Source organism: Vitis riparia, chromosome 11, assembly GCF_004353265.1.
Source record: "Vitis riparia cultivar Riparia Gloire de Montpellier isolate 1030 chromosome 11, EGFV_Vit.rip_1.0, whole genome shotgun sequence".
Taxonomy (NCBI): domain Eukaryota; kingdom Viridiplantae; phylum Streptophyta; class Magnoliopsida; order Vitales; family Vitaceae; genus Vitis; species Vitis riparia.
Window position 1 is genome coordinate 6999185 of NC_048441.1, and position 24796 is coordinate 7023980.

At 38.0% G+C, this 24796-nt stretch overlaps 2 protein-coding genes across 3 annotated transcripts; one reads left to right on the forward strand and one right to left on the reverse strand.

The window, feature by feature from the left end:
* The first annotated feature begins 354 nt into the window (after positions 1 to 354).
* LOC117925492 (proteasome subunit beta type-6-like) lies at positions 355 to 14431 on the forward strand. Its single transcript, XM_034844510.1, has 8 exons — positions 355 to 545; positions 779 to 855; positions 2203 to 2258; positions 4884 to 4956; positions 5561 to 5672; positions 11619 to 11698; positions 12610 to 12678; positions 14054 to 14431. Exons 1-8 carry the CDS (start codon positions 446 to 448, stop codon positions 14183 to 14185), a joined length of 699 nt encoding a protein of 232 aa, XP_034700401.1. The 5' UTR covers positions 355 to 445; the 3' UTR covers positions 14186 to 14431.
* A 2183-nt stretch (positions 14432 to 16614) lies between these two features.
* LOC117925491 (auxin response factor 19-like) lies at positions 16615 to 24303 on the reverse strand. Of its 2 annotated transcripts, XM_034844508.1 has the most exons (14): positions 23713 to 24303; positions 23274 to 23386; positions 22676 to 22774; positions 22524 to 22580; positions 22111 to 22266; positions 21952 to 22036; positions 21728 to 21818; positions 21367 to 21531; positions 21075 to 21197; positions 20675 to 20750; positions 20438 to 20576; positions 18054 to 19909; positions 17761 to 17951; positions 16615 to 17339 (listed from the first exon to the last, which is right to left on the reverse strand). In XM_034844508.1, the coding sequence occupies exons 1-14, from the start codon at positions 23771 to 23773 to the stop codon at positions 17204 to 17206; spliced, it is 3348 nt and encodes a 1115-aa protein (XP_034700399.1). In that variant the 5' UTR covers positions 23774 to 24303; the 3' UTR covers positions 16615 to 17203. The 2 variants fall into 2 exon arrangements, with proteins under 2 accessions (XP_034700399.1, XP_034700400.1); XM_034844509.1 differs by lacking the exons at positions 23274 to 23386; positions 23713 to 24303 and adding an exon at positions 23079 to 23185.
* Between the last annotated feature and the right edge of the window lie 493 nt (positions 24304 to 24796).

The window sequence follows — 24796 nt, forward strand, 5'->3', positions numbered from 1 at the left end:
CAAAAACTATTTTTTAAAATTCAGTTTTCAAACATAATTTTATTTTTAAAAACATCAAAAACTATTTTCTATAACTATTTTAAAAAACACTTCCCAAACATGTTTTTTATTAACACTATTAAACATTATTTTTTGGCTTTTGATAACAAAAACTATTTTTTTAAATTCAGTTTTCAAACATAATTTTATTTTTAAAAACATCAAAAACTATTTTCTAAAATAAAAAGTTGATTATTATTATTATTATTATTATTATAATAGAATAAAAAGTTTTTATTTCCGGTCCTTTTTAAAATAATGGTATAATTATATAAATATGTGTTGGTATATAAAATGCCCACAATTGATCATCTGGAGGTGGAACACCAAATACAGTGGCTTGACAGGCAAGAAAGCTCAACTCTTCTTCCATTTCTAGGGTTTTGTGATTTCGGGGATTCTAAAAATGGACCATCTCAATCAACCTCATTCCATGGGCACCACCATCATCGGCGTCACCTACAACGGAGGCGTCGTTCTTGGCGCCGATTCTCGAACTAGCACCGGTTCTACTTCTACTCTCTATTGCACCTTCAGCTGTTTGGTTCCGAGAAGATGGGGAAAACCAAACAAAATTTTCACTGGCTCATTCTCGGCAACCAAACGGAGATTTGATTCCGCTTGTTTAGATCGTGCATTGTTACTTTCTTGGCCTCTAATAGAATTTGAAAATCCTATCTTGTTTTGGCGTCGGATTTTCCTGAAATTAGTTTTGATTGTGTAATTTGTTTTACTTCAGGAGTTTATGTTGCGAATCGAGCATCCGACAAGATCACGCAGCTGACTGATAATGTCTACTTGTGTCGTTCTGGATCGGTAATGCTTTCTCCGCTTTTCCGTATAATGTCATGCTAAGTTTGATTTTTTTGTTATATAAGATCTGTTATTGAAAGCCCGTGCTCTGAGTTTTCTTTTCATTTATGGTCCAAGTCCAGGTTTCTTATATACTTTGCCCAACTGTGAAACCGCGTGGATTTCAAAAATAATATTCAATGCACCCTAGGGCAAAATTTTTTGTATGTTCTCTGTTCTAATTAACTTTCCTAACACTCGGGACTTTGGGTGAGCTAAAGCAAAGTTGGTTTCATTCACAATGGTTTGATGCATGAATAAGAAATCATGCTAGGAGTGAGCTAAACAAAGGTAGAAATTGTAACAAGCACAATGATGGTGTCTTTCTTCTATTCTGTTTTTTTTTTTTTTTTTTTGATAGGTAAGTAAGAGCATGTATTAGAAAAGCCAAAAAATGGCGAAAACAGTACATGCGAAGTATACACTAAACGCCCAAAACACTAGGCATCACAAAGACAAACAAGCCCACCCTTTACTTAATGAATGACCAATCTACAAAAATAAACAAAAAGGAATATTTGATGGTTTGGTCAGCCCATTCGACATCATTGAACGCTCTCCCATTTCTTTCTTATATTCTGTTTTCAAGGAGGTTTTGTAGACCTTTTTGGGTGCGTAGGATTTAAACTGCACGCATGTTGTGAGCATAGGATAATCATGGCCCTGGTGGGATTTAAATGGGCATTATTGTATCTCTTACTCATGGAGGACCTTTAGGCATGCCATATGACAATGTGTCTAAAACTCAGAGATTATGAATTCTGTTTTTGTTGGTCTAGAGTAATCACGAATTATATTGATAAGCATAAATGGCCCAAGCTGCATATCCAGTGAGAGACATAATCAAGCTAATTACAATATCTACCACATGTGTTAAGCTATGATATAGAAGGCACATCTCCCCCCTCTTGTTTAGTAAATCGGATGCTTGTTGACACAACAAAATGTCCGCGTGTGCCTAACACTTTTTCAGAAGCTGAGAGAACAGTTTGCTTTTATTTAGTTAGTGAGTTGCTTAAGAACAATATCTCAATTGGACATCACTATCTCAAGTTCTGAACCATGTTACCCATTTCTATCAAGGCATGCACTATTCTCAATACTTTATGCTCTTTTCAAATGCGTTATGCATAAAAGCTTGTAAATGTTTTTTGCATGACATGAATCTGTTATAGAGTTGTTGATTAGTCCAGAAATCAGACACATTGTTTGAGTGAAATAACTAAATTAGTGGAATACTTGAAAATTAGTGACTTATACATTAGTGTGGCTTTATTTCTGTTATCCATTCACAACATTGCTCATTTTCAGGCGGCAGATTCTCAAATTTTATCTGATTATGTGCGTTACTATCTCCATCAGCACACGTAAGTGAATTTTGATGGTTTCGATTACAATTTCCATTTATTGTTGTTGAATGGTTTTCTATTAGTAGAACTAGTGATAATTTTTATTGTCGTTCTAGTCTCTTCAAGCTGGTCCTTTTTGTCCTTGATAAACTTTATTGAAAGATTGAGTGCAAAGGAGTGGCAATGCTGTTGTGGCTTTTGGTTGTTTTTTTCCATCTATAGGCATCTTTTATTAGAACTTGTTATCATTTATCATTGTTGAATGGTTATCTATCATTAGAACTTGTTATAATTTTTATGGTCTGCCCAGTCTCTTCAAGCTGGTTCTTTGCCCTTGATAACCTTTATTGAATGGTTGAGTGCTAAGTTGTGGCAATGTTGTTGTGGCTTTTGGTTGTTTTTTTCCCCATCTGTAGGCATCATTTGCAAGGATTGAAATATCGGTTTTTACGGATATATCGGTACTTCGATTTTAAGGATATATCGGAAATATCGGAGAAATATCGGTGGATATTTTTTCACAAATATTGGTGGAGTGAAAATTATTTAAAATTAATAGGAATGCTTGAAAAAACTTCAAAAAATGATAAAATAAGTAAGAATACACATTTTAAAGTTATCTTGTAAGTGTAATTGATATATATATATATAATTAAGAAGAAAAATATCATAAACAGAGATATATTGGTAGATTCGATATTTGAATTTTAAAAATAATATATATGAATTTTGAAAGTGTATAAAGTTAAAATTGAGTTAAGAAATATTTGATTTTATTGAATAAAAACAATTTATATATAAATATAATACATATGAGATTGCAATAGTCCTTATACTAAGGAAGATATCGATGTGGTTTCATTATATTGTTAGATGAAGGGAGTTCATCTTGTTAAAGACAATATTTATTTTAAAAATTTTAAAATACTTTTATTAAAACATATTTTATTATATTTTAAATGAAAAATTAAATTAATTTATATAAAATATCTTATTTGAGATTTAATTTTTAAAATTTTATTAAAAATATGTGGTAACAACTTTTTTTATTAATATTAATTTATTTAATAATCAAAATAAAGGTTGGTAATTAATAATTATTTATATAGAGAGTGGAAAATTGTTCTCATGATTTTTTTATTTTTTATTTTTTATTTTTTTATCTCCACTAAATCTAAAAATAAAAAAATAAAAAAGGCACCCACTTCTCTCTCGGGCAGCAAGAACCCTTTTCTGAAGTTGTCCTCCAACGAGAGAATCCCTAAAAAAAGCCCTATTTTCCTCTGCTACTCTCAAATCTCAATCCTCGCAGGTACTATTCTAATCATGTTATTATTATTTTTTTTTGCGACCCCCGTTTGATTCCCAAGAAAATCCATCCCCCATTCGATTTCCGGGAAAATTCATCCTCGTTTGATTTCCGAGAAAATCCATTCAAAACCCCCAAAGAAAACCAAAAAAAATTGCTTTTCTTTTGCTCCTTGTGTTTTCTGGATCTGTTTTAGGGGTCTCTTTGCTGTTGTGCCATTGGATTTAAATTTCACGAACCCTAAATCCACGATTTTTGAGCCAGGCTGAAAAACACAACTGTGCGGGCTGGACTGGTAGGAAATATCGGGAAATTTTCCGAAAAATTGGTAAAATACCTCCGGTTGCTTCGCGCGTCAGATCCACTTGCGATTTTTCTCCCATTTATCGGTGCTTCACCGATAGTTCGCCGATATATCGACGATTTTGCCGATTTTTTGGCGATATTTCCGTGGATCGATAATCGGTGGCGATTATCGTTTCGGTGACGACCGATATCCGATATTTCCCAATTTTTCAATCCCTGATCATTTGTATGCCTCACTTGTATTTGGGGTGCAACCCCTCACCCCACCCCACACACATATATCTTTTCATTAGATGTTACTAATGTATGTTTGTTTGCCTATCAAAAAAGCGTTGCAATGACAATGTTGTTGTTATATTTCCAAAAAAAGTATGTCTTGGCATGGGCCCCATCATAATATGGTTCAAACGAAGAAGAGTCAAGAGTTGCCAATGAGTTCCCAAAAAAGGTTAAACAAGCCAAGGGAGGTCATACAAAGCACAAATCAAGACAACATACAAACATCATGGGCTTTCTTTTAAATGGCTTAATTGATCAAAGTCGATCAAATTTTTTCCTGATAAAAAATTTGGTCAGAATTTTGAATGTTAGCAATCTGAAAGAAAGTAAAAAATGAAACTCTTTAACATGTGATATATGCCATTTCTTGCATACCCTTTTTATGGATCTTTGTGGTCTATCATTGTTTAATCCTTAGGCTGCTCTACCAAGGAGGTTTTGTCTGTAGTCATGTATTTCTGTTTCATTGGAACTTAGTATAGAAATATAATTTAAGCCTTACTCAATTTTTTCGCACTTATTTTTTATATTCCATTATTTTATTTCCCCTGTATTTGATTCTGTCATAGACATATGTCCTTGGATTTTCTTGTTATACTTATGGGAACAAGACACCTAGGGTTTAATTTAACTTGTTTTTGTTGTTGTTACTTGTACTAGTCATGCAGCTGCAATTTTTTGTTGTTGATGCTTCTAACTTTTTCTTTTTTAATATGGAACTCTTACTCAAGCCATAATGTTTCATGTAGTATACAGCTTGGGCAACCTGCCACTGTCAAGGTTGCTGCAAACCTTGTCAGGTTAATATCATACAATAATAAGGTATGGTTTTATTTTCTTATTGTATCTTAATCTGTTAAATTATTACAGTTTGGGAAATGCTCTGGGTCCTGTCTATAAATTCACACTATTAAACAAATTTGGCCTTTTTTTCTCATACAGGTCCTTTTATTTATTTATTTTGAATTAATTCTTTCATATCTCCATTGGACTTGTTTGGTCAATAGACTGTGTAATATGTTACATTGCGGATAATGAAAAAATATGTTACATAGTGGGCAATTTGCAAGAGCTGGTTACCTTCCAAATTTGGTGGTTGATAGCAAGTATATCATAACTAAGCTTGTGAAGGATGTTATTCTCAAGCCAAAAAGAAGATTGGCCAAGATATGCAAGATATTCCTAAGAAACTTTGCATTGTTTCCATCTTTCCATCTATTAGATGTTGCATTAGATATCATTGTTGAATGAATATGAAGTGTATACATACATACATACATATATATGGATTAGCAGAGGATGAATATTCCAAATACGTGAATAACTTGTTAAGGAAAGGAACAAACAATTGCACGTGTATTTCCACAGGCTAATCATATATCACATTTTTGGTGTGCTTTTCATTTACCTTTTTACACTTTGACAGAATATGCTACAAACTGGTCTGATTGTTGGTGGATGGGACAAGCATGAGGGAGGTAAAATATATGGAGTGCCTCTTGGAGGGACAATTTTGGAGCAGCCTTTTGCCATTGGAGGTGTGTTCTCATCTTATGATAAAAATTATCCTTATGATGATTCTGCTCTGATCACTTATTACTTTGAGAATTGCTCTTTTTGGCTTGTTGATGGTGATTATCTGTTTCTCCTGTAATTTCTTTTGCTTTAAATATGCCTATCTTGTTCTATTCTATGATCGGTAGGTGAATCTTCTAGTGAGAAGCATAAATTTTTCTTGAGTCTTCTTAATTGGTTGCTCCCAGTATGGATATCAAAGAGCAAGATGTTAGATCCACTAGGGTGATTGCATTCCATCTATACTGGTTCATTTTTTGGGTGGCAACATGCATCAAGTTTGATGGGCTACTGAACTATTTTGAAAACCGTTTTTTGAAAATGTTCCTAAAAAGACCCTTATGTTCCCATACTTCCTAAAGTTTTATTTTATAGGCTCTATGCCACATCACTACTGCTGCACCACCAGCACCATATTTTTTTGATAAATAAGCAAAAAAATTGTATTACGAAGAGGCGCTAAAATAGCGACCCAAAGAAGTACAGTATAGAGACACTCACCCCCTTACATCTGAACCCAAAAACAAGAAGGAAACAAAAAACCTTCTCCCTCACTGCGAACCCACCCAATCTATAAAATCTATTAAGGTCGAAGTACCACCTTTTATCCACAATTTGGTCTCCAACCACAGTAAATACATAAAAGAAGCTTTTAGCCTTTGGATGGACAACACACTATCTTCAATGGCAATTTTATTCCTTGTTTTCCATATGACCCAAAAAAAACATAACGGTCCCACTTGCCACGCCGCCTTCCTCTTTTTACCCACAAAAGAACCCCTTCACCCTAAGAGGGTTTCCTTTACTGAAAAGGGAAACACCCAAGACACTCCAAACAAAGAAAGGAGCAACATCCACACTTCCCTTGTTTTTTCACAATGGAGAAGGAGGTGATCAATCGTCTCCTCAAACATTTGGCACAGAAAGCATCTATTAGCCAAAGCCCAACCCCTCTTTTGCAAACGGTCCAAAGTTAGAACTTTTCCCCACGAAGCCTCCCAAGCAAAGAAACTTAATTTAGGTTGCACACAAGAGTTCCATATAATCTTCGAAGGGAAAGAAACAAGAGAAACCGGATGCAAGGCTCTAAACAAAGACTAAACCGAAAACAAGCCATCCTTCAAGTCCATCCACCTCACCCTATCCTCCTCACCCACATTTACCTTCTTCCCATCCAAGCAACAAAACAACCTTCCCACCTCTTCCATCTCCCAATCATTGAAAGACCTAGTGAAACAAGGGCTCCAACTTCCCCCCCTTTCCCCCGCAGTTGTCCAAACTTCATTTACCCAAGCCTCTTTGAAGTTGCTAGAGCAAATAAACAAGGGAAGGACTTGCACAAAGGAGTGGTTCCACACCACTTGTCTTTCCAAAATCTCACCTTCCTTCCATTACCCACCACAAAGTCAAAAGAAGGGGTCACTAGGTGCCCCAACTTTCTAATTGCTTTCCACAACCCAACTCCATAAGCCTCCCTAGCCTCATAAAAGCTCCACCCTCCTCTTTCCTCCCCATATTTCCTTTTAATCACTTGGTTCCAAAGGGCCTTTCTTTCATTTGCAAAGCGCCAACTTTACTTGCCAAGGAGAGCCCTATTGAATGTCCCAAGACTCTTAACCCCCAGCCCTCCTTTTCTTTTATCTAAACAAACGATCGACCACCTTACTGAGTGAAGTTTTTGCTCAAGAGCCCCACCACCCCACAAAAAATCCCTTTGAATCTGCTCCAATCTCATTCTAACTGCCCTAGGCAACTAGAAAATAGACATGAAATAGATCGGCAGATTAGACAAAGTACTGCGAATTAAGTGCTGCGCCACCAACACGATTTGGTTCATCACCTCCTCTGTAATGACTACCACTTCATCACAAACACCACATCACTGCTGCCACCACCACTACTACTGTCCTCACCCCTGTCCCCATCTCCTGCCATGCTTGCCCTGTTGGTTTTACATTCATCCCTCTTCCCACCATACAACTGCTGCCATTTCTCAACCACCTCATTACCTCTGCTGTCTGCTGCCACCATCCCATCTGCACTTCTACCTCCACCATCATCCCATCACTGCCTCTGCCACTATCCCAGCCTCCACTGCCACTACACAACCTCTGTAACACAATCATTGCCACCTCCAATACCACCCACCCTCATGGTCACCACAATTAATTGGAGCTCTTCCAAAAATGTTGAGATTCAAAGTGTAAAAAGTGGTTTACTGTGTTAGTTTTCTCAAATAGGAAATAATCATGACTACCTTACAATTATCATTTTTCCAAAAGAAAAATACAAGACATGAATAAATGAGTAGGTTCCTAATGTGAAAGCATGAAAAATGGCAATACAACCCACTGTTGCCTTAACTTTTGCCTTCATAGATGGTGTGATGAGATTCGTTTTAAATTCAAATACCCAATCTTTTTCTCTGCAATGGATAAGTGTGAAAAGGTTTGCAATACTTAATCATATGAAGTGGAGTTTTCTGAAATTTGTTTTGTTAAAGATATTTTGCAAAACCAGGTATTGTGATACTAAGTTTTCTATTGGGGTTTGATTAACAAAGGAAAATGAGATAAAGAAAGGTGTTGTGTGTGTGTGCTGGGGTTGGGGTGGGGGTGGGGGAGTTGGGGCAAAAGACCTTAAAGATTTTAGGCATATAAGCTTGGTGGGCGGCCTTTATAAGATTTTAGCTTAAGTATTGGAAATAGACTAAAGAAGGTGGTGGGTAAAGTGGTTTCCAAGTTCCAAAATGCATTTGTGGAGGGAAGACAAATTTTAGATACAATACTTATAGCTAATGAGGCTATTGACTCTATGTTGAAAAGTAATAGTTGTGGTGTGTTGTGCAAGCTTGACATTGAAAAAACATAACTCTCTATCCTTATTAATGGCATCTCGTTTGGATTTTTCCAAAGCTCTTGGGGCTTGGTGCAAAGAGACTTTCTCTCACCCTATTTGTTTGTGCTAGCCATGCAAGCGCTCAGTTGCCATCTCAAGAGGGCTAGGGACGGGTGCTTCTTGTTGGGGTTTAGGGTGAGGAGCAAAGGTGGAGAGGGGTTGGATGTATCTCATGAGTTGTTTGCTAATGATAGTATAGTTTTCTATGAGGCTTCTTATGATCCAATGGCTTAAGCTGATTGCTTATGTGGTTTGAGGCCATTTCAAAGCTGAAAATAAACCTGGACAAGAGCAAGTTGATTCTAGTCTAGAGGGTAGAGAAAATGGAAGATTTGGCTTTAGAGTGAGGGGTTGTAAAGTGCAAAATCTTCCGCCCACTTGCTTAGGTCTTCCTTTGGATGCCCCTTTTAAATCAATAGCATCTTAGAACGGGTTGGGACAGTAGTTTCGTAAAAGACATCCATTGTGGAGAAGTCAATATATCTCCAAAGGTGTGACTCACTCTAATATGAAACACTTTATCTAGTTTGCTTGTCTATTTTATGTTTTTGTTTTGCATGCCAAGAGTATTTAGATTGAGGTTGGAGCATATTCAAGGGGATTTCTTTTTGTTGGGGGGGGGGGGGGGGGGGGGGGGGGGGGGGGGGGGGGGGGGGGGGGGGGGGGGGGGGGGGGGGGGGGGGGGGGGGGGGGGGGGGCGCTTTAGAGAGAACCATATTTAGTAAATGTGCGACTATTTGTTTAGATAAGAGGAAGGGTGGCTTGGGTGTTAGGTGTCCATCTTTGCTTAACAAGGCCCTTCGATGCAAGTGGAATTAGCATTTTGCTTTGCAAAGGGGGACTTTCTGGAAGCAGGTTACAGGTAGAAAATATGGGGAAGATGAAGGGTGGTGGCATTCTCATGAAGTGAGAGATGAGGTATGGAGTTGGGTTATGGAATGTCATCAAGAAGGATTGAGATCCTTTTAGCAATAAAGTCTCCTTTTTGATGGGCAATGGGAGATGTGTAAGTGCTGTGGACATGAGCCTTTGTGTGAATCTTTCCTTTCTTTATTTTCCATAGCTATGCAGATTTATGGGGATTATTCAAATGAAGGGGGTTTTTGGAATTCTTGCAAATCTAGACATTTAAATGATTAGAAGATCGAAAATGTGGAGTGATTCTTTTCAAGACTGCAAAGGAAGGCAGTGAATAGGGAAGTTGACGATAGGATGATTTGGATAGAGGCAAAGAGCAAATTTTTTTCCGTCAAATACCTTTATGGCGTCCTGGTACTGGGAAGTTAGTTCCTTTCCCAGTTGTATTATTTGGAATTCCTTGGCTTTGCCTAAGGCAAGCTTCTTTGCTTGGGAGGCAATATGGGGAAAAGTTTCAGAGGAGAAGGTGGAATTCCTTGGATGAGCTTTAGAGGAGAAGGCGGTCGTTGGCAAACAGATGTTTCCTTAGTCATATTGAAGAAGAATCCATTGATCACATCCTCCTCCATTGTGGCATGATGAGTTTTATGGCAATTGTTATTTTCTCTTTTTGGCATATCTTGGGTGTTATCTTCCTTGGTTTGAGAGGCCTTCTTAGGATGACATGACTCTTTTGTTGGTAAAAAGAGAAAAAAAAAAAAAACATGGTGAGTAGCTCCTTCGTGCATTCTTTGGACAATTTGGAAGGAAAGAAATAGAATAGTGTTTGAAAATGAGGAGTAATCTAATCAAAGACTGAAAAACACTTTTTTTTTGTAATCCTACGTCATGGACTAATTTGTATATAGATGTAGATCCAATGTCCTAAATTGACTTCATTGATTGGTTGAGTTCTCATTGATGGAAGGAGTAGTTTCTTCTTGTCCCTCTTTCCTTTTCTTTGTGCCTTTTGGCGACTATTGTATACGTCATGTGTACTTTGGTGTGCTCCTTTTGGCATTCTATTTATATTATACTCACTTCTTTCACTCATCAAAAAAATTTTAAAAGCGTTCTTGGATGACTTGCATGACTAAAGGGTTTGTGATGGGCATGATGGAAGCAATGACCTCGTAACGAATAAAGCATCTTCTCTGCAAAGTCAGTGGAAGTGTTGCTTCAGAAGTTCCCAGTTCTATCTGGAATAGCACTTCTTTTGTATGTGACACAGAAGGAAATTCAAACTTTTCCAAAACTAAGTTGTGCACCCAGTGTGTTAGGATGAGTTGATTTCAAGGAAGTGGTGTGTCCTTTTGGAGTCTCATCCTAAAATGGCATAGCACTTGTTTCACTGATCTTTATACACTTATTTTTTTTAATCAATCTCTTTATGCTCTTACATTTGGTGGCTTTTCTTTTGCCTCTTAGATTTCATCTGGCTTATGTCCAACATGTTGAGGAAATTGATAAATGAATTTTTACCTGGCCTGGAGCGTAAAGGGAAAGATGTGGAAAGCAACCACATCTATGAATGTTGGGGCAATTTGGAAGGGGAGAATTAAAACAATTTTCAATGATGAGGACATTGAACTAGAGGGGGAGTGGCTCTCTGCGCAATTTATGGGAGTCTGTAATACAGACTTCCACAAGGATCAAAATCTTTTTTGATATCATGATCTGATTGTTGTTACTCCTCAAGCCTCTTCCTTCTCTGGTGCTTTTAGTTTCCCATGCCAATATATTATATATATATATATATATATTATATATATATTTTGATCAGAAATGACCCATGCCAATATTTTCTTTTCATTGATTTACTCCTTGTATATGCCTTCCTTTCATAGTTAAATTTTTTATTTTTAACTTTATGCGTTTTAAATAGGCAAACTTTCTTAAAAAATGGTTAACCTATCAACTTAACCTGCTTACTTTGTTTTGATAAGAATGGTATGATTCTGCTTGAAATGGTAAGCTTTGTCACAGTAAAGCTTTCTAATTACATTTAATGTTGTTTTTACCAAGAAAGCATGTTTTATTCACTTTTCCTTGCATTGAAATGTTATTTTATTGCCATGAGTTGCTGGACTGTAAGATGTGTTTGTGTTTTTCAGGATCTGGATCCAGTTATCTGTATGGTTTCTTTGATCAAGAATGGAAGGAAGGGATGACGAAAGATGAGGCTGAGAAATTGGTACTATTCTAAAATTTATACATTTGGAAGTACTCGTAGCTGCTTCCTAGTTGTCTGATCTGTATGCAAAGTTTGTTAAGACTAGATCTCATCATCAACAGGACAATTTTTGAAAAGGTTTTGTTTGTACCACCTTTTTATGAAATGCATGTTATGTTCATGAGGCTGAGGTATGTTTTATATGTTTGCAAGAAGAACTTGTAGCTGCCTCTGGATTGTCTAATTTCTATGCAAATTTTGTTAAGGCTTACAGTTTGACAATTTTCCAGAGGTTGTTGATTATACCAATTTTTTTGTGAAGTGCATGTAATAGAGTTTTGCTGAACCATCAAAAGTAATGTAAAGGATGCCCAATTACATTCAAATTTTCATATGTAATTTTTTATTATTCCAAACTCCAATTACTTTTTTGCTTTATTATCTAGGGCTTTTCCTAAGTTGAGTTATTCTATAATTTCAGCCATCCTGTAAATTCTTGCTGGAATTTGTTGTTGGCACTGCCTTTTTTTCTTCTTTTTAACAATGTAAGATTTTCTGAAAAAAAAAAGGGCCCCTTATCTGGACATTTGCCTCGTAGTGATTCTCAAATGCCAGATATCTCACCATGCTCCTGAATTGCCCAGTTAATACTAACTATGCTCACCATCATATTACAGTTATGGTGATGTGTAATGAGGTGATGCTGCCTCATGGACTAATGGAAGAGTGGGAAAAAGGAAAACAAAACAAGCAATTTGCAGAAATCTAGGCTTTTTCACCCAGTGCTTTATTTTATATCATGTTAAATTTTCTGTATTTGTGGTAAATAGGAAAATTTTGATTGATATTGTTATTGAAAATGCTGTGAGTCACTAAGCTCATTGCTGGGAGTTATTTTTCTTAATAAATTTGGTTTCCTAATGCAGAAATTGGTAGTGAAGGCTGTTTCTCTTGCTATTGCTCGAGATGGTGCAAGTGGTGGTGTTGTTCGAACTGTCACTGTGAGTTCTTCTTTCATTCATTTCTGCTTGTTGAATACACTCCATTGACCCTGATGAGAAGGGATTGAAACCCCTGGGCAAAGCCAATCTTCAACAACAATTTGACCTTGAACTTGTGATAATTAAAGTGTTTCTCCTTTTCAATTTTACATTTAGACCTATCTAGGTAAATTTATTATTATTTTTGAGGTGATAAATGTTATTTATAAAATGCTAATATGGTGTTTCCTTGTTCTTTCATTTTTAATTTTTGTTAGAAAAAGGCTTGAATAGGGATGTTAAAGCTCCTAGATGCATGAGTTGGGCCTGAGGTTATGGGCTTAGACCTTGGTTTGGATTGAAAGGGAAAAATATGAGAAAACTAAACAATAGTCCCCTCAAAGCCGAGAAAAAATCATGCTATCAACAAGGTTCAAAAAAGGAGCCTCTCCTGATTATGAGAGATTCCATGATCCAAAGTACAATCATTGCATAACACAATATAATTATCATAAACAGTCCTTCAACTTTGGTTCTCAAAATTTTAACCTTCATCCTATTAGGCTATTATGCATTTGTAGATAAACCAATCAAAAACAATGGGGGTTGTCCTCTATGCCTTTCTTGTTTATCTTCAAAAACTTGAATTGCCAGCTTGAAGTTAGGTGTTTTCCCAGGCCCCAACTATGTTCAGTTGACAGGGTCTTTTGTTAATTAATCAGCATGCTTTTTGAGCTTTAATTGATTATTTGCCTATCAAAAAGGGAAAAAAAAAAAAAAAAAACTTTAAGAATCGTTTCATGCATGTGTCAGTTGGGTGGAGGAAGAGGAGGATCGAATATAGGGTTTTAGGATAAAATAATAGACACTGCCTTGACTTTGAATTGTGTATTGAACTCTCTTGGTGATTGTATTATATTGATCAATTGCTTATGGTGTGATGGCTGTTTTTATATCTCTGAATGTTTAATTTCTCTAGGCTGCTATGTTGCTTAGAAAAATGTTTGGATAAAATAAATAATAAACACCCTTCACTACAATCCCATGTAGTAATTTTTTGCTGAATATGTTGTTTTAATTCTTGAAAGCAATCAAATGTGCATCATTTATGTTTAACATACGGTTTATGTGATGAGATCCTTCTATGGTGGTTGCATGTGTTGTTGACATGTAAACATCATTTTTTTCTCCATTGATAAACAATTGCATACATATTGTTTGTCACGGGGAGGGTTCTGGGCTAACAGTAAATTGGATTTGAATGGAGTTCAAGGATCCTGACCTTTTCAGAGAACAACCTGCTTCACATTTACTTCATCTAAATTGCATTTTGACTTAAAGAATTAATACCCACTAGCTATTTATTATAGAATGCATCTTTGTGTATGTTCTGCAGATAAACTCAGAGGGGGTGACGAAAAACTTCTACCCTGGTGACACCCTTCCATTGTGGCATGAGGAACTGGAGCCCCAGAACTCTCTGCTGGACATTTTATCATCATCCAGTCCTGAGCCAATGGTCTCTTGAGGAGAGACTTTTATTTGGAATGTTGTGCATGGATTGTATTTCTTATAGCTGGCATCTGGAAGTTGTTTGGAATTATCAAGGAACTATCTATCCGTCTGGAAAATTTACTTGTTTACAGTTACATTGATTTCTGATTAAACAAATTGACTGGAAAGCTCAGCTATAGTCATTTGGTATGTATTATCTTCCTTTGGCAACCAATCTATTATTGTCTATGGTACAAGCTAAACCTTGTCATTAGAAACATCAGATAATTTAGATTGAACAAAAGAGTTGATACCAACATCCAGTTAATATGGTACTGTTTTGGTGTAATTCTGCCCATACTTAGCGGATGCATTATTCTAAATTCATGGTCTCATACAGGTTGGAAGTTCAATCTTTGTATGGAATTCAATCATGTTGAGTACACAGCAAGAATGCCCTCTAGGGAGACCAGACAGTAGAGCCAAATATACTGAATTACCTTTGGAGGCAGCTTTCTTTCAATCTCATTATTATAACTAAGATGACAGTTTTTGACACAATGAGGGATTCATGACTTGAATCCCACACAAAGTTAGGGAGTATTGGTTTAGCCATAATGATCCTCAAAATTATAATTGTATCATCGTCCAAAATAACTAGGGTGGATCTCATTATTATCACTGTAGCCTCCATTGGGCGGGTTTTGTTATTATCGCCTAGAGAACCAGTTTTAGACAACGCAAAGTTAAGGCAAAGTTAGGGAGTTTAGGTTACTCGTATTGATCTTTTAGGCATAATTATATCTACTCTTAATGGTTAACAGTTTGTTGAAAGCGTGCCCTAGGTGTGCCTGGGCTCAAGGAACAGCAACTCCTCGGCTGAGATGCGCACTTTGTTGATGTGGAGAGCCTAGGTATCTTTTATTTTTTTTTTTGTTCTTAAAGAGTATGGGAAAAAGAGTGTCATTTTGACTCTTTTTCAATAAATAGAACATATTTGGTGATATATGAGAGTGCCAAATGTTTTATATGTCCAAATTTCCAATATTATATAAAATTATAGATGCGGCCTAGGTTGCGTCTCGCTTTGCTCAAAGACATACATTGAATTGCACTAGGTTATGGAAGACGTTTGTGCCATGAGTGCATCTTCCACCTTTGAAAAGTTTGCAACTTGCACAAGTGATGTGATAAGTGATTTGAGTGCAAGGGGTGTTGAATATAGGAGGCATAACGAGTAGAGTGATAAATTGACACATTTAATAGTTGTCTTGTGCATATCACTATGAATTCAGCTTGAACATGTAATGGCCCACCAATGTTCCCTTGTCAGCCTCCTAAGCATTTGAAAATAGGTATGTTGAAGGGTCTGTGTCTTGGAATGAATATGAAGTTACCAAACATGTTATCTTGTGTCTTTTTCCGTAGACAAATTGAATTATTGCTACAATTCTTTTAAATGTTTGGGTATCCAGTTGGTAAATAGGGGTTATTCATGTTCTGGGCTACTTGGGATGGATTCCGAGTCTGTGACATGATATTGGTAAATACGTGGGTCTTAATTCAGTTTAGATGGTAGCGGTACCTTTGTATGTATATGTATATCCCATGGTCTTTTAACACAACACAAGCCCCATTAGGACACACATCAACTCTCACCCCAGTCTTCACTTTTTACAACTCATCATTCCTGTGCTCCCAATTCTCATCTTCCAATTTTATAGGGGAGCATTTCTATTTTCTAAATCCTTTTGGTTGGTTGGGTAGAAAATTAATTATGGATAAAATGGCTTCATCAGTATTAGTTGCAAGTGAGGTTTTGAATATTGTAGAAAATTGTTCTTTATTTGAAAAATAAGTTTATTAGAAATCAGAAGACACAAGAAAACAGACTTAAGTAAAGCCAGTGAATGACAAATAGCATATGTGATTGAATATAACATGATGGAGAAGATGTAATCATCAAAGCTGGGTTTTCCCTGGGGGCATCATTTCTTACAGTTAAAATGTTGAATCTGGGAATATTTAGGCTCAAGTGGGAAAAGGTTAAAGGCGAATCCACTCAAAAAGTGGTGCTCTTGGATCCATGTCCCAAAAACATCAGACAATAATAAATTGGGCGGCCCCCTCTGCTTGCAACTGGGAGAAAATGATAGGTATAAATTATTGGGTGACACAGAGTAGTAGAAAACTTGGATCATCACAATAATGGTAGATGGGCCACATTTGCCGCATACTGCAAAAAAATTTCTCCTTGAAAATTCTATGGTGCAATTACCAGCCGTGCTGGAGGGTGGGGACATTGAGAAAGAAATCAGCTAAAAGATTTTATATCCCTCTCAGCCTTCTATTATATATCATTGACATACATGATGATCCAAATATTCCTTTACTGCCCGCCTGATGGTGACTGAGGGTAATGTGTGTCAAATCTACCAAAGTATGTTACCTCAACTCCTGAAATTCATAAAAGGAATTTCATTTTTACGGAGAAAAATCTACACATTTATACACTAAAAAACTAGCCAATACAAATTTAGAGCTTTTGCTTTCTACAATGCACCTGGAGTTGGGAGACATTTAAAATAAAAGATAAGATTAAAAAAAAAAAAAAAAAAACGAAGTGGGAGTAAAAAATGACTACTGATCTCTCTCACAAAGTCACAACATGCATACATCAAAGTATCTCTCTCAAGGCAATTCCTAAACCAGCTTCTTCTCTCAACTTTAAAAATATACTTCTCCCTTGGACACAATTTGTACCATCCCTTCCAAGCTGTTTCATAATCAATCAATCAGGTACTGCCCAGCTTTTGTATTTCTTCAAATTTCCACCAATGTTCCTATTTCTGAACTGGTACAAAATTTAAGAAGCAAGCTCTAGCTGCCAAAGGATAGTCTTCTTAATTTGCTTTGCCCTTCTCTTCAAGCTGATGAAGGAAAACCCTACCATGGCACTGTTGCAAAACATCTCTGTTATGCAGAGAGGTGATGATGGGTAGATTCCTAAAAATGCAGCTGAAAAATGGCAACGATTTTGGCAGAGATTTATTTAAGCATTGCCACCATCAGAGCTGCTACAGGCTTGATTCTGAAGTACACTGTTACCAATATCTCCATCCAAGCTCATCTGCTGGACTTCTTGAGGAGAGAGGATCTTGATGCAGCGTACACAGTTCACAAACTCCCTGAAATACCCCAAACCAGACAGCGTAAGCAGGCATAAATTAACCATATTTAATCATTTTTTGAATAGTGGAATTAGGAATAATTTTGAGACCAGGAATCAATCTCAAGTTACCAGGTTGATAAGTGGGGCAAGAAACTCACTCAAATTTTTGCCTTCTAGGAAAGGCTGATCAATTCAATCATGAGCTTCCTAACATCAACAATGAATAGACCCTAAGGTTTACGAAAGCACAGATAGGTCTTTTTCCCATTATTTTAGGGGTGGGCAATTGCAATGCAAAAACTTATGCTGGAATTTTTTGCCCTGGAGAATATTACCCATATTGTCTTGTTTGGCATCCACATAGGTATACAAGCATGTAGAGATTAAAATCCACAAATAAAAATGAGCTCTATTAACTAAGGAAATAAAGAACTTACTCCCAAGGATCATCCCCCACTAGCAGAACATCATTCTCATGATCCACATACACGAGTTTCCAGCCTATCCTCTGTCTGTCCTCCAGCTGTCCCTCTATACCAAACCTACGAGCCAAATCTTGTTTAAGCTCGTCATAGCCTGAATAACGGGTGATATCAATGGATCTCCCTACTGCTCCCCGCTTATACACCTTTGCAAAACAATGAGCTAAATCAGAACCCTACATTAATAAGACGAGACCAGGAGAGACATAAAGCTCATTTTGCTGAACTCTTTTTCTGAAACAACAAACCTTCGTATATGTCCGCATCCGCTGAAATTGTGGTGCTGGCGCCCATGGACCCCTGTTCAAGAAGCTGCTATCGTTTATTGCAGAATCAATAGAATTGAACGCCATATCTGGAACTCCAAATGACTGTGAAACAATTGAGGATGAAAGATCCTGCTGAGCATCTTTGGGATTTTCATAGTTGGCAAGCAGGCCTCCTGAAGAGAGATTATTTGAGAACTCCTTCCCTGATCCCACCATGCCCTTTGTAAGTATGGGGTCTGGCAACATAGGTATCCCCAATTGGCTATCAATGTTAGTACCAAACTGAACATTGTTCCTGGGGTCTGCCTGAGCTTCTCTATCTTGACTCGTGTCTCTGAACATCATTGATGGCTGATTAAAAGACAATGGGTTGTTATTCTGCTGTAAGTGGTCATTCTGTGACAAGCAAACCGAAGTTGCTGAAGATGATGTGTCCAAGTAATCAGTCTGGGCTGCTGCAACATTTACATATGTTTGTGGGGCAAAAAATCCCTGGTTATGACCCTTGGAGATATTCAAAGAAGGCTTAATATCAGGTTTCTGCTGAAAATCTTTAACCAAGTTAGCGTTAGCTGATATAGTCTCCAAGCCACTGCCACTCAAGAGAGTGGCAGAGGACTGAGCCATCTCCTCCATTGCTGTGGTTCGGTGGGCTCTTCCATTCAAGATTGGTTGAATTATATTTGGGCAGTTGTTAGCGGATGGTGAAGTGGAGCAAGATGGAACATCATCGGTAATCCCAGATTGCCCTGCTCCTGCAGCACCAGTCAGCAAACTGCTTCCGGCAGTGGAAAGCTGATTAGTTGCTGTCATTGGGGGAAGTCCCACATGCCCAGGCAATTCAGGCAGCATGCCAGGCTGCTGCTGTTGAAGCTTTGGCTGCTGAGGTGGATGAGAAAATCGAACATTTGTCTGGCTGTTACTCTTTGTTATCTGCTGCGGAATAACAAGTGATTGCGGGAGCGAGGTGGATGTTGCTTGAGGCATTTCCAGTATTTGGCCAGATGCAACAGACCTGGAGAAGTTCTGAGACACATCTAAGAGCTGCCTCTGTGGATCTTGGAGTTGAGTAAGTTGAGCAGTTTGTTGCATTGTTGACTGCTGTGCTAGAAGGGACTGCTGTTGCTGCTGAAGCTTCTGTAACAGTTGAAGCTGCATTTGATTGTCAGACATTTGCAATTGTTGGTTTGCTTGATCAGGTGGCTGGGATGGCATCAGATTTTGTTGTTGATTTTGACCCATGATTTGTTGTTGTTGCTGCTGTGGTTGCTGTTGCTGTTGCAGGTTCTGAGGGAGGTTTCTGTGGAGCTGCTGATTTTGAACACATGGTTGCTGCTGAAGAATATTGTGGTTTTGGACCAGAGGTTGAGGCTGCTGCAGAAGTTGAGCCTGAACCTGGCTTGAGGGTAGAGTTTGATTCATCAAATTTTGCCTCGGTTGCTGAGCAATATCATTCAACTGTTGCTGTGGCTGTATAACAGAGCCCAATGGATTCAATGTTGTAGGCAGCTTTGTGAGCTGATCAAGCTGTGGCACTTGCTGAGGAGGCCTCTGTGCATTATTGAACTGTAAGTTGCTTTGCTGAGGGATTTGGGGTGCTGACAAGCCTAACTGACGGGAGAGATCTGCTCCTGCAAGGTTTTGCATGACAGACCCTGATAAGGAATGCATGTAGTTTGGTTGTGCAGAGTTACCCAGGGGAGGGTTTTGCTGCATGTTCATCCATTGAACTAAGCTTAGGCCATGGACAGCCTGGGGATCTTTCATGCAGATATCATCACCAAGCCAAGGCATTGTCCTTTTGAAGAGATTCTCTAGATCAGAAGATTCATCATCTGGATACAGAGACATGGTTCAGATACAACGAAGTTGAAGTCACAGTTGAGCTGAAAACAGTGTCTTCTATTTGGCAGTAAAATAGTCAAAGCTACAACAGACATCATATCAATCTTATATTTGGCAGATTTGGTTCCATCCACCATTTAACAGACCCCACCAGAAATACTTTTGGAGGTCAAAGACTGACCCATTCAGGACAGAAAAAAAGAGCATCTAGCCTATTAATCCTGCCCCACACCATTTATGTATTCTCTTTTGATTAGATAACTAGACGCAGCTGATGCCACATCCACTTTCATTCAGGACATCTTGTTGGTGGTCCCGTCAAAGGAAAGGAATAGCCAACTGTATTAGAATGTCCAGGGGAGATGCTCTAACCAACATCCCAACTAGGTGACATCTGAGCAAGGAACTGGTTTTCATTTATTTGCGAAAATAGTGAGCTATAATTATATAGCAAATAAAGATCAAAAACCGATAAGCCCAATATTAATTAGTAAAGATTGCATTGATATAGCTCATACCTGGCATTCCTGGTTGCCTCGGACGTTTTGATCGGAAGAATGGAGGAGGACAGATAAAAAATGGGGCTGTCACTGGTTCAATCTCCCAGATTGAGACACGGTTCCTCCGTTCCCCAGCAGTTGACTCATCCCAACCAACCTATTCAAGAGAGTAGAGTAATTACAGTGGTCATCTACACTAGTACATGGGAAAAGAGAAGAGTTTCTAATGACCAAAAAAAGGGGCACAAGTTCTACCTGCAAATTACGCCATTGTGAGTTCTTCCATCTCACAGGATCTAGATCACTGATACCTGTAATTGTACCCATGTACCTGCAAAAAAAGTTCCTTCTTTATCTTCCAATCTACATTCTCAAATTGCCCAACAGTTTTTTTAAAACCCACATTGCATTGTTTGTGAAGGCAATCTGATTTCTCAAAAATTCAAGAAAGTGAATCACAAATTTGGGAATCATGATGTGAGTTAAAACATTAAAAAAAGGAAATCACAATAGTAAGGCCACCTATCTAAAAATTTGAAACAATTAAAAATCTATGTTATGTTGTCTTGCATCGAACCATCAATTGTTCCATGTTGCATTTTTATAATTCATGCGTATTTTAACCTTCTGAGAGAATAAAGACAAACAGAATTACCTTCTTGTCCCCGACTCTTCAGTTTCAAACATCATCCGGAAGCGCATGCCAAGAGATATTTGGTTGCTGTACGCTGCCTTGTAGTACTTGGCTAAAGGGATAACAAATTCAGATGGGCTAGCCCTGCATAGAAAAAGAGTATTTCAGGAAGAATTTTCAGAATAGAGAAACTTAATCAATCCAAAGCATAATAATATACTGAAATCTTTCCATATTCATAATGAAATTCACACCAAACAAGGTAATTAACTGAACAGAAATATTGGAAGATGAAAGAAAATTTACGGTTGACCTTGGATTGTAAAACACAGTAAAAGGGCTATTGTTTGCAGCTGCATGGGCTGCTGCCGCTAAGATCCCAATGTGCATGCTATCACTTGACAAAACTGATGATGATAAATTGGTGGGTTGCCTGTTAGCCCGCCTAATGCCCAAGAGAAGCTGCTGCTTTTCATCCCTGCTCACAAACATTATAGATTACTGCAGTTCATACAAAGGACTCTGCCTCTATACAAAAATGAGTTCAACTAGAAAAGCAAGATTACGTGAAGCGAAAATGCTTTATCAAGATAAGAAATTTAGCGTTAACCTCATTGTAAATATTTGCGATCCAGAATAGAATACTTTTGAGGAGCCAAACTCAAGATCATTACCTAATAAACAAGACTGCGTCACCTGCAAAAAGCCTCTTTCCACTAACAAAAAGGCTCCACCCTGTCGTCAGCAAGTGGCGTTTTGGTTGCCCTGGGTTAAGAGAAAACCAGGTGCCAGGTATCAGTTGTTTAGGAATAGGATAACAAACAAACATGGCAATTATGGGGAAAAAGCGCTTTATGGCCAATCAATGAGCTTTCAAATGGCAACAAAATGAACCTACCACGGTAGATATGACGAAAGGTCCATACATTATCATGCAAGTCCTTTGCCACAAGTTCTTGAGCAGGTGGTTGCATAGAGAAATCCTATGAAGAAAAAGGAACCCAATGAAACTCCAAAATCAACAAAGAAAACTTTTCAACAAGGAACCACTGCTTACAAGAGGAGGGAAAATCTTCTCTGCTGCGCGGCGTGGTACCGAGAAACCTCCATGTGTGCTTGTGTCACTTGCTGTCAAAGTTTTACAGAAAAAATCTGTTTGTGGTTTATTTGTCTTGAGTGCAAGGTCTGATCTCAACAATGATTCCTTGTCATACTGCATATCAAAATCTTGATAGATTCAGTTTAAAAATGGGAAATTGGAACATGACAAGGTCATTTTCTCTATGTCCTACATGTTGAAAAAGCAATTCGTTGCCTACTTCACTCCAGTTGGTTCCCTTCATTATATAAAATGCATAAACTGAAAAATTATCCATTAATATTCTGTATCAGAAAAAACAACCACTTCATAGTTTTAGATTTTTAGCACGAAATAAGCATCCTTAAATAATTCAGAATGTAAGCCCTTACAGCAGGAACTGGTTGGAGTGTCATCTGAGCATATACTTCATCAGTTTCCGGATCCGCCTACGAAAGCAAACATGACAATGAAGGAGCTTGAAGACAAGCATATTATGAAATTTTTGCAAGAAACATATAGAAGATGGATAAAATCATCATACATGCAAAGTGACATTATGGAGGATGCATAGCAGCCTCGAGGGAAGATTAGGATAGTTTGGGATTTGAGCGTCCACATCTTTCTTCATAGATGCTGCAACCTAAAAATAGAAATTTTCTCAACAAGTTAACACAGAGATTGATTTCTGAACAGCAGAAAACTTAAAGAAAAAAAAAAAACATTAGCATCTGGGATTTGTGTGCTTTGAGTGCAACAATAGTTTCATTGATGAATCTTGAAGCTTGATCAGCCAAACACAAATTTTCATTCAAAGTAGAAGAAAGAATCTCAGATGATATACAAAACTGTAATGATATTTTACTAATTCCCACCCAAAAACTCTAATGATAAATGGTTCCACCAAAACAATATGCAATGATTGTTGGGTAGTTTTACTTAATTACCTAGCTTTCACATAATGATTTATAATAGCCAATCATAACCTCAATCTACGGCAAATGAGTAATTTCTTCAACACCAGAACCGGCGCAAGTTAGTCCGCATAACAACACTGAATGCAAACCCACAACATCTTTACAGATACAGAGATTGTTTAAAGATTCACTGATCCCTGCTCATGTTAGCCAGACAACACTCACCTGTTCACTGTGGCCTTGTGGAAAATAGACGACGAGCGTCCCCGCCGGCGGCAAGTTCACTAGAGGTCCGGCGCACGCCTGCCATAGCTCTGGGTTGATGCTCTTTTTCTCTCCTGGAACAACACGTGTCATTCAAACCATGCGTCAAAAAAAGTTTAACACAAGTATAACTATATGGCCTCCATTTGTTTGGTTCACGAGAAAACGCAGGTAAAGCTGTGTTTTGGAGTCTTACAAGCCGTTTATGAATGAAGATTCCGAGTCCCAATTTTGGGTTAAAAAACACTAAAAATCTACACGAAGAAAACTTGAGCTTTGATTGGAAGACAAGGAAGTCCGACAAAGTCGGAACGAAGAAAACGAAGGCGAAAAAAAAGACAAATACTTCTCATCTCAGAGCCGCTGGAGATACTTTCAGAGAGACAAACAGAGAGCTGACCTTCGCATGGATTCGGGGCTGCCGTCGCCGCAGCCGCAGCACCGTTCGTAGGCGCCTTCATTGCACAAATTCCGGCAACTCGTATCACCAGTGGGCCAATAAAACAATTGCAAACTTTCACCCAGTCATCTCGCCGGCGGCATCTTCCTCCGGATCACAATCCGGAAGAGCAAGGAAAACCCCAGAAATCGAGCTGGAACAGCTAAAACTCAGCTGACAGATAGATCCAAACGCCGAATAGTAGAGTGATTCTCTCAACAGAACACAGATCAGCTCAAAACAACAAAACCAAAGCTAAAGAAAAAAGAAACCCCCAAAACAGAAAGTGAGAATTTGGTCAGTGTTCGAGATAGGGGCTTGGGAATTCCGGCGAAGCCGCCGGAAAAGCGAGCCGGCGGAAAGCCGAGAGACAAGGAAACTTTTGAGAGAAGAAGAAAAGAAAAGAAAACAAAAGAGAAAAAAGGGTATTTTTTAGGACGGGTGCTGAGTTATTCAGAGACCAAATGGCAGGAGGTTTGCCCCCTCTCTTCCCCAACATCAACCAGACACTTTCTCTCTCTCTTTTCTCTTTCTTTCTCCCTTTCCTCCTGCTACTCCAACTGCATAAACCACACACAGGTTGACTATAATTCACCTCCTTAACCATGGTTAATTTTCCAACTTTATATTCCCATTCTACCCCTGGATGTGGATTTGGATGATTAAATTATAGCATTTTCGCTTTTGGTTTTAATCACTTGCTTTTATTGCATCTTCATTCACTCCATTACTCATAAGTCATACCCCCAAATGTGAATTCCTTTTTGGTTACCAAAACTTCCTCCCAACCACTCAAATTTACAGCCTTCCATTGACTTCACATGGGCTGGGGGAGAGACCCGGGAGGGGGTGTGCGGGACAACCCATTTTTGCTAATTATTATGATTAAACTTCTGATTAAGTTGTAATTAATTACGACTTCCACTCCACCCTCTAATTAGTCTTAACTACCTGCTTACGTGGCTATCCTTGTCGGCGGCTATGTGGTCCCCCCACATGGTGACCTTGACACCTCTGCTTTTTTTTCTTTTATTATTATTATTTT

Coding starts and splice junctions, on each gene's coding strand:
- LOC117925491 (XM_034844508.1), bottom strand. CDS start 23,773: ATGAAGGCGCCTACGAACGGTGCTGCGGCTGCGGCGACGGCAGCCCCG. Junction 22,581..22,675: donor TCCATAATGTCACTTTGCAT/GTATGATGATTT, acceptor TTGCTTTCGTAG/GCGGATCCGGAAACTGATGA. Junction 22,267..22,523: donor CACTCCAACCAGTTCCTGCT/GTAAGGGCTTAC, acceptor TTTGATATGCAG/TATGACAAGGAATCATTGTT.
- LOC117925492 (XM_034844510.1), top strand. CDS start 446: ATGGACCATCTCAATCAACCTCATTCCATGGGCACCACCATCATCGGC. Junction 546..778: donor CGATTCTCGAACTAGCACCG/GTTCTACTTCTA, acceptor GTTTTACTTCAG/GAGTTTATGTTGCGAATCGA. Junction 856..2,202: donor ACTTGTGTCGTTCTGGATCG/GTAATGCTTTCT, acceptor GCTCATTTTCAG/GCGGCAGATTCTCAAATTTT.